The following is a 10000-nucleotide window of genomic DNA, read 5'->3' on the forward strand; positions in this document are numbered from 1 at the left end:
CACCTCCAACACTCACTCCCTCCACCACCTCCAACACTCACTCCCTCCACCACCTCCAACACTCACTCCCTCCACCACCTCCAACACTCACTCCCTCCACCACCTCCAGCACTCACTCCCTCCACCACATCCAACACTCACTCCCTCCACCACCTCCAACACTCACTCCCTCCACCACCTCCAACACTCACTCCCTCCACCACCTCCAACACTCACTCCCTCCACCACCTCCAACACTCACTCCCTCCACCACCTCCAACACTCACTCCCTCCACCACCTCCAACACTCACTGCCTCCACCACCTCCAACACTCACTCCCTCCACCACCTCCAACACTCACTCCCTCCACCACCTCCAACACTCACTCCCTCCACCACCTCCAACACTCACTCCCTCCACCACCTCCAACACTCACTCCCTCCACCACCTCCAACACTCACTGCCTCCACCACCTCCAACACTCACTCCCTCCACCACCTCCAACACTCACTCCCTCCACCACCTCCAACACTCACTCCCTCCACCACCTCCAACACTCACTCCCTCCACCACCTCCAACACTCACTCCCTCCACCACCGGCGCACCGTGGCTGCGGTGTGCACCGTCTACAAGATGCACTGCAGCAACTCGCCAAGGCTTCTTCGGCAGCACCTCCCAAACCCGCGGCCTCTACCCGCCTCGAAGGACAAGGGCAGCAGGTCCATGGGAACACCACCCCCTCCACGTTCCCCTCCCAGTCACACACACACTCCATCCCTCGACTTGGAAATATATCGGCCGTTCCTTCACCGTCGCTGGGTCACAATCCCGGAACTCCCTCCCTAACAGCACTGTGGGAGCACCTTCACCACACGGACTGCAGCGGTTCAAGAAGGAAGCTCACCACCACCTTCTCAAGGGGCGACGAGGGAATGGGCGATAAATGCTGGTCCTTGGCCAGTGACTGCCCACATCGCAGGAACCAATAAAATTAATGTAAGATCGATCCCAGAGTTCCAGCACTGTGCAATTGAGATCGGGATTAACCAATCGCCTTCATTCTGGCCGGGCCATCACTCTTCTCTCCAATCAGAATACAACATGGCCACAAAGTATTTACAGCCCAGAAACAGGCCACTGGGTCCCACCGCTCCGTGCCGGGGTTTATGTCCCACCGCTCCGTGCCGGGGTTTATGTCCCACCGCTCCGTGCCGGGGTTTATGTCCCACACCAGCCCCCTCCCTCCCCTCTCCATCTCACCCCATCACCATATCCTTCTATTCCTTTCTCCCTCATGTGTTTATCCAGCGTCCCCCTTAAATGTATCTCTGCTCCTCGCCTCGACCCCTCCCTGTGGGAGTGAGTCCCACATTCTCACCCCTCTCTGGGTAAAGAAGTTTCTCCTGAATTCACAGTTGCGGCCGTCCGAACTCATTGCCGACTCTCGGGCACTGAGGCCAAATTGCAGCCTCCCCACCCCCCCCCCCCGAGTCTCCCTGCCCCAAGCCCACCCCCGAGCCTGCCCCCCACCCGAGTCTCCCACCCACCCCCCTCCAAGCCGAGCCCCCCCCCTCCCCCCCCACCCCGAGTCTCCCCACCCCTTGTGTTCAGACCCTCCTCAGGGACCCGTCCGCCATCCAACTAGTGACAGCAGGTGGGATTGTCAGTCTTGTCATCGGTTCCACCTTCTTTCTGTTGGACTCTCCCTCCTTTTCTGCCTCCCTCTCTCACTCCCCTCCCTCCTCCTCGCCCTCTCCCTCTCTCTCACTCCCCTCCCCCTCCCCTCTCCCTCTCTCTCCCCATCCCCCCTCTCCCTCTCCCTCCCTCTCACTGACTCCCTCTCCCTCTCTCCCCCACCCTCTCTCCCCCCCCCTCTCCCTCCCCCTCCCCCTCTCCCTCCCCTCCCTCCTCGCTCCCTCCCTCTCCCCTCCCCTCCTCCTTGCCCTCTCTCTCCCCCCCTCTCCCTCCCCTCCCCCTCTCCCTCCCCCTCTCCCTCCCGCTCCCTCCCTCTCCCTCCCCTCCCCCTTGCCTCTCCCTCCCCCTCCCCCTCTCCCTCCCGCTCCCTCCCTCTCCCCCCCCTCCCCCTCCCCTCCCCCTCCCCTTCCCCCTCCCCTCTCCCTCCCGCTCCCTCCCTCTCCCCTCCCCCTCCCTCTCCCTCTCTCCCCCCCCCTCTCCCTCCCCCTCCCCCTCTCCCCTCCCCCTCCCTCTCCCTCTCTCTCCCCCCCCTCTCCCTCCCCCTCCCCCTCCCCCTCTCCCTCCCTCTCCCCTCCCCCTCCCCCTCCCCTCTCCCTCCCGCTCCCTCCCTCTCCCCTCCCCCTCCCCCTCCCTCTCCCTCTCTCTCTCTCCCCCCCCGCTCCCTCCCCCTCCCCCTCCCTCTCACTCTCTCTCTCTCCCCCCTCCCCCTCCCCCTCTCCCTCCCCCTCCCCCTCTCCCTCCCTCTCCCTCTCTCTCCCCCCCCGCTCTCTCTCTCTCCCTCCCCCTCTCCCTCCCTCTCCCTCCCTCTCCCCCTCCCTCTCCCCCTCCCCCTCCCCCTCTCCCTCCCTCTCCCTCTCTCTCCCCCCCTCTCTCTCTCTCTCTCTCCCTCCCCCTCTCCCTCCCTCTCCCTCCCTCTCCCCCTCCCTCTCCCTCTCCCCCTCCCCCTCTCCCTCCCCCTCTCCCTCCCTCTCCCTCTCCCTCTCTCTCCCCCCCCTCTCTCTCTCCCCCCCCTCTCTCTCTCTCTCCCTCCCTCCCCCCCTCTACCCTCCCCCTCCCCCTCCCTCTCACTCTCTCGCTCCGCTCGCCCCACAGTTGCGACATTGATGGGAACGTGACACGCGTGGCTTGGTTGAACCGGTCAAGCATCATGTACGCCGGCAGGGACAAGTGGTCGATGGACACGCGGGTGAGCCTGGGCGCGCACAGTGAGCTGGAGTACAGCATCCAGATCTCGCCCGTCGACGTGTACGATGAGGGACTCTACACCTGCTCCTTCCAGACCATGGACCAGCCTCACACCGTCCAGGTCTACCTCATCGTCCAAGGTAGGACCTCCACCCAGCTCCTCAATGTACCTGCCCTGGGAGTGTGTGATGGGACAGTGTAGAGGGAGCTTTACTCTGTATCTAACCCCGTGCTGTACCTGCCCTGGGATTGTTTGATGGGACAGTGTAGAGGGAGCTTTACTCTGTATCTAACCTCGTCCTGTACCTGCCCTGGGAGTGTTTGATGGGACAGTGTAGAGGGAGCTTTACTCTGTATCTAACCTCGTCCTGTACCTGCCCTGGGAGTGTTTGATGGGACTGTGTAGAGGGAGCTTTACTCTGTATCTAACCCCCTGTACCTGCCCTGGGAGTGTTTGATGGGACAGTGTAGAGGGAACTTTACTCTGTATCTAACCTCGTCCTGTACCTGCCCTGGGAGTGTTTGATGGGACAGTGTAGAGGGAGCTTTACTCTGTATCTAACCCCCTGTACCTGCCCTGGGAGTGTTTGATGGGACAGTGTAGAGGGAGCTTTACTCTGTATCTAACCTCGTCCTGTACCTGCCCTGGGAGTGTTTGATGGGACAGTGTAGAGGGAGCTTTACTCTGTATCTAACCCCCTGTACCTGCCCTGGGAGTGTTTGATGGGACAGTGTAGAGGGAGCTTTACTCTGTATCTAACCCCCTGTACCTGCCCTGGGAGTGTTTGATGGGACAGTGTAGAGGGAGCTTTACTCTGTATCTAACCTCGTCCTGTACCTGCCCTGGGAGTGTTTGATGGGACAGTGTAGAGGGAGCTTTACTCTGTATCTAACCCCCTGTACCTGCCCTGGGAGTGTTTGATGGGACAGTGTAGAGGGAGCTTTACTCTGTATCTAACCCCCTGTACCTGCCCTGGGAGTGTTTGATGGGACAGTGTAGAGGGAGCTTGACTCTGTATCTAACCCCGTGCTGTACCTGCCCTGGGAGTGTTTGATGGGACAGTGTAGAGGGAGCTTGACTCTGTATCTAACCCCCTGTACCTGCCCTAGGAGTGTTTGATGCGACAGTGTAGAGGGAGCTTTACTCTGTATCTAACCCCCTGTACCTGCCCTGGGAGTGTTTGATGGGACAGTGTAGAGGGAGCTTGACTCTGTATCTAACCCCCTGTACCTGCCCTGGGAGTGTTTGATGGGGCAGTGTAGAGGGAGCTTGACTCTGTATCTAACCCCCTGTACCTGCCCTGGGAGTGTTTGATGGGACAGTGTAGAGGGAGCTTTACTCTGTATCTAACCCCCTGTACCTGCCCTGGGAGTGTTTGATGGGACAGTGTAGAGGGAGCTTTACTGTGTATCTAACCCCCTGTACCTACCCTGGGAGTGTTTGATGGGACAATGTAGAGGGAGTTTTACTCTGTATCTAACCCCGTGCTGTACCTGCCCTGGGAGTGTTTGATGGGACAGTGTAGAGGGAGCTTTACTCTGTATCTCACCCCGTGCTGTACTTGCCCTGGGAGTGTTTGACAAGTCTTGTGAACAATGTCGGACAGGTACAGAGCACCTAGTCCATCGAGCCCATCCCACACAGCTGTGATACCTTGTGTCTCACAACATATACACTCCATCCCAAACCCCCTGATCTCCTGGGAGAGGCAAAAGCACAGCTTAAAAAACCCAGGCCAATTTGAGGGGAAAAAAAACGTGGGAAATTGCTCTGCAACCTACCTCGGCGACCGAATCTAGTCCAGGAGATCCCTCTGGCTTTGAACTCCCTGCAGTACCGACCCTTGTGTAAGAGGTAATGTCTGTCCCAGCCACAAAGCAACCCAGCTTTGGCCTGAAGGTATTCAGCAAGCCTCCACACGAAACGGCAGCTTGTTGCAGAGGTCTGCGGTTCTCTGGGAAACGCGACGCCTCCTGACGTCTCACCCAGGCCGAGCCTTATGCACAACTTGAAGTTGTGACCACTGGTCCTGCCGAAACTGTTTAGTTGAAATAGACGGTCAGCTGGAACATTGTCGGTTCCTTTCATTGGGCGAGCAATCCCGGGCTCTCCGGCTCTGTACGGGGCGTGTACATAGTGTATACGGAGTGTGTACACAGTGCGTACGGAATGTGTACATAGTGTATACGGAGTGTGTACATAGTGTATACGGAGTGTGTACACAGTGCGTACGGAATGTGTACACAGTGTATACGGAGTGTGTACATAGTGTATACAGAGTGTGTACGGAGTGTGTACATAGTGTATACGGAGTGTGTACGGAGTGTGTACATAGTGTATACGGAGTGTGTACATAGTGTATACGGAGTGTGTACGGAGTGTGTACACAGTGCGTACGGAGTGCGTACGGAGTGTGTACACAGTGCGTACGGAGTGTGTACGGGGTGTGTACGGGGTGTGTACGGAGTGTGTATGGGGTGTGTACGGTGTGTGTACACGGTGTGTACGGAGTGTGTGCATAGTGTGTATGGGGTGTGCACGGAGTGTGTACGGGGTGTGTACATAGTGTGTATGGGGTGTGTACGGGGTGTGTAAGGAGTGTGTACACGGTGTGTACGGAATGTGTGCATAGTGTGTATGGGGTGTGCACGGAGTGTGTACGGGGTGTGTACATAGTGTGTATGGGGTGTGTACAGAGTGTGTACGGAGTGTGTACGGAGTGTGTAAACAGTGTGCACGGGGTGTGTATGGAGTGTACGGGGTGTGTATGACGTGTGTGCACAGTGTGTATGGGGTGTGTACATGGTGTGTACGGGGTGTGTACACAGTGTGCACGGGGTGTGTATGGCGTGTGTGCACAGTGTGTACAGCGTGTGTACGGAGTGTGTACGGGGTGTGTACACAGTGTGCACGGGGTGTGTATGGAGTGTACGGGGTGTGTATGGCATGTGTGCACAGTGTATATGGGGTGTGTACACGGTGTGTACGGGGTGTGTACGGGGTGTGCATGGCGTGTGTGCACAGTGTGTACGGGGTGTGTACGGAGTGTACGGGGTGTGTATGGCATGTGTGCACAGTGTGCATGGGGTGTGTACACGGTCTGTACGGGGTGTGTACGGGCTGTGCACATGGTGTGTACGGGGTGTGTACGGAGTGTGTACAGGGTGTGTACGGGGTGTGTATGGGGTGTGTACGGAGTGTGTACGGGGTGTGTATGGCGTGTGTGCACAGTGTGTACGGGGTGTGTACAGAGTATGTACACAGTGTGTACGGGTTGTGTACAGAGTGTGTACACGGTGTGTACAGGGTGTGTACACAGTGTGTACGGGGTATGTACTGAGTGTGTACGGTTTGTGTACATGATGTGTATGGGGTGTGTACGGGGTGTGCACGGAGTGTGTACGGGATGTGTAGCCTAACATCTGTGGATGGGAAAATGTTGGAGTCCATTATTAAAGAAGCAGTAGCAGGACATTTGGAAAAGCAAAATTCGGTCAGGCAGAGTCAGCATGGATTTATGAAGGGGAAGTGATGTTTGACAAATTTGCTGGAATTCTTTGAGGATGTAACGAACAGGGTGGATAAAGGGGAACCAGTGGATGTGGTGTATTTGGACTTCCAGAAGGCATTTGACAAGGTGCCACATAAAAGGTTACTGCACAAGATAAAAGTTCACGGGGTTGGGGGTAATATATTAGCATGGATAGAGAATTGGCTAACTAACAGAGAACAGAGAATTGGGATAAATGGTTCATTCTCGGGTTGGTAATCAGTAACTAGTGGGGTGCCGCAGGGATCAGTGCTGGGACCCCAACTATTTACAATCTATATTAACGACTTGGAAGAAGGGACTGAGTGTAACGTAGCCAAGTTTGCTGACGATACAAAGATGGGAGGAAAAGCAATGTGTGAGGAGGACACAAAAATTCAGCAAAAGGACAGAGACAGGCTCAGTGAGTGGGCAAAAATTTGTCAGATGGGGTATAATGTTGGAAAAGTGTGAGGTCATGCACTTTGGCAGAAAAAACTCAAAGAGCAAGTTATTATTTCAATGGAGAAAGATTGCAAAGTGCTGCAGTACAGCGGGACCTGGGGGTTACTTGTGCATGAAACACAAAAGGATAGTATGCAGGTACAGCAAGTGATCAGGAAGGCCAATGTTATCTTGGCCTTTATTGCAAAGGGGATGGAGTATAAAAGCGGGGAAGGCTTGCTACAGCTATACAGGGTATTGGTGAGGCCACACCTGGAGTACTGCGTGCAGTTTTGTTCTCCGTATTTAAGGAAGGATATACTTGCTTTGGAGGCAGTTCAGAGAAGGTTCACTCGGTTGATTCCGGAGATGAGGGGGTTGACTTATGAGGAAAAGTTGAGGAGGTCGGGCCGCTACTCATTGGAATTCAGAAGAATGAGAGGTGATCTTATCGAAACGTATCAGATTATGAGGGGGCTTGACAAGGTGGATGCAGAGAGGATGTTTCCAGGGATGGGGGAGACTAGAACTAGGGGGCATGGTGTTAGAATAAGGGGCCGCCCATTTAAAACTGAGATGAGGAGGGTTGTAAATCTGTGGAATTCGCTGCCTCAGAGAGAGCTGTGGAGGCTGGGTCATTGAATAAATTTAAGACAGAAATAGACAGTTTCTTAACCGATAAGGGGATAAGGGGGCGGGCAGGGAAGTGGAGCTGAGTCCATGATCGGATCAGCCATGATCGTATTAAATGGCGGAGCAGGCTCGAGGAGCCGAATGGCCGACTCCTGCTCCTATTTCTTCTGTTATGCTGGAAATCTCAGCGGGTCAGGCAGCATCTGTGGAGCGAGAAAAAGATGACGCTTTTCGGGGTCAACGACCCTTGGTCAGAACTGGGGAGTGTTCGGAATGAACAGATTCTTAAGGAGCAATGAAAGGGGGGAGGGGAGGAAAGAACGGAAGGGAAGGTCGCTGATAGGGTGGAAGGCAGGAGAGATTAGAGAGACAAAAGCGAAGGTCGCTGATAGAGTGGACAGCAGGAGAGATTAGAGAGACAAAAGCGAAGGTCGCTGATGGAGTAGATGGTAGGAGAGATTAGAGAGACAAACAGGATGGCGGGGCGAATTGAAGGTTGGCATGCAGGTACAGCAGGCGGTTAAGAAAGCAAATGGCATGTTGGCCTTCATTGCGAGGGGATTTGAGTACAGGGGCAGGGAGGTGTTGCTACAGTTGTACAGGGCCTTGGTGAGGCCACACCTGGAGTATTGTGTACAGTTTTGGTCTCCTAACTTGAGGAAGGACATTCTTGCTATTGAGGGAGTGCAGCGAAGGTTCACCAGACTGATTCCCGGGATGGCGGGACTGACCTATCAAGAAAGACTGGATCAACTGGGCTTGTATTCACTGGAATTCAGAAGAATGAGAGGGGACCTCATAGAAACGTTTGAAATTCAGACGGGTTTAGACAGATTAGATGCGGGAAGAATGTTCCCAATGTTGGGGAAGTCCAGAACCAGGGGTCACAGTCTAAGGATAAGGGGTAAGCCATTTAGGACCGAGATGAGGAAAAACTTCTTCACCCAGAGAGTGGTGAACCTGTGGAATTCTCTACCACAGAAAGTTGTTGAGGCCAATTCACTAAATATATTCAAAAAGGAGTTAGATGTAGTCCTTACTACGAGGGGGATCAAGGGGTATGGCGAGAAAGCAGGAATGGGGTACTGAAGTTGCATGTTCAGCCATGAACTCATTGAATGGCGGTGCAGGCTCGAAGGGCCGAGTGGCCTACTCCTGTACCTACTTTCTATGTCTATGTTTCCATGAGATGGTAACGATAGAGGTTAGAAATAAGGTGAGTCTGGATCGGGTGAGAATGGCGGGATAATTACCAGCTACCATTATAGACAAAGAGAGAAAAATCCTGATCTCGGAGGGGGGCCAATGATGGACAGCGGTTACGCTGTCAAATTGTTGAACTCGATGTTGATTCCGAAGTGCCTAAACGAAAGATGAGGTGCTGTTCCTCGAGCGTGCGTTGAGCTTGATTGGAAAATCGCAGTTAGCCATCTCTTGGTAACTAAGATGCTTTAGACCTTGGGAAGTTCGCTCTTGACGTATCGAACCTCTTGCCACCCTCTCTGCCTTGTCTCCTCAGTGCCAGCGAAGATTGTGAACATCTCCTCGGACCTGACCGTCAACGAGAGGAGCAACATCGCTCTGCTGTGTGTCGCCATTGGCCGGCCTGAGCCGGTGGTCACCTGGAAAAAACTCACCTCAAAACGTAAGCTCGACGGTGGGCAAATCCGGAGGGCAGCTCGCGCGGACTGGGCCAGTGTTACCTCGAGTTTAGAAGGTTAAGGGGCTTACCTGAGAAGTTTGAGAGGATTAAAGGCCTCGATCGGGGAGATCGAGAGAGAAACTCTTCCCTGGGTGGGGGCAGTCCAGAACAAGGGGGGCGTCACCTTCAAATTCGAGCCAGGCCGTTCAGGGGTGATGTCAGGAAACACTTCTTCACACAAAGGGCAGCGGGAATCGGGAACTCTCTCCCCCAAAAAGCTGTCAAGGCCGGGGGGGCAATTGGGGCTTTCAAAACTGAGATCAATAGAGAAGCTGAATGGGCCTCCTCCTGTTCCCGAGTAACAGGCTCGAGGGGCTGAATGGGCCTCCTCCTGTTGCTGTGTAACAGGCTCGAGGGGCTGAATGGGCCTCCTCCTGTTGCTGTGTAACAGGCTCGAGGGGCTGAATGGGCCTCCTCCTGTTGCTGTGTAACAGGCTCGAGGGGCTGAATGGGTCTCCTCCTGTTCCTGAGTAACAGGCTCGAGGGGCTGAATGGGCCTCCTCCTGTTGCTGTGTAACAGGCTCGAGGGGCTGAATGGGCCTCCTCCTGTTCCTGAGTAACAGGCTCAAGGGGCTGAATGGGCCTCCTCCTGTTCCTGTGTGACAGGCTCGAGGGTCTGAAAAGCCTCATCCTGTTCCTGTGTAACAGGCTCGAGGGGCTGAATGGGCCTCCTCCTGTTGCTGTGTAACAGGCTCGAGGGGCTGAATGGGCCTCCTCCTATTCCTGTGTAACAGGCTCGAGGGGCTGAATGGGCCTCCTCCTGTTCCTGAGTAACAGGCTCGAGGGGCTGAATGGGCCTCCTCCTGTTCCTATGTAACAGGCTCGAGGGG

General features: G+C 55.2%; 1 protein-coding gene across 1 annotated transcript in view; it reads left to right on the forward strand.

Moving 5' to 3' along the window:
* LOC139240342 (igLON family member 5-like) overlaps positions 1 to 10000 on the forward strand; it is an 87901-nt gene that overhangs the window by 72050 nt on the left and 5851 nt on the right. Inside the window, exons 3-4 of the mRNA XM_070868812.1 lie at positions 2769 to 3001; positions 8988 to 9113. Of these exons, the coding sequence (XP_070724913.1) occupies positions 2769 to 3001; positions 8988 to 9113 (359 nt within the window). The remainder of the gene's footprint in view (positions 1 to 2768; positions 3002 to 8987; positions 9114 to 10000) is intronic.

The sequence above is a fragment of the Pristiophorus japonicus genome, chromosome 31 (assembly GCF_044704955.1).
Source record: "Pristiophorus japonicus isolate sPriJap1 chromosome 31, sPriJap1.hap1, whole genome shotgun sequence".
Taxonomy (NCBI): domain Eukaryota; kingdom Metazoa; phylum Chordata; class Chondrichthyes; family Pristiophoridae; genus Pristiophorus; species Pristiophorus japonicus.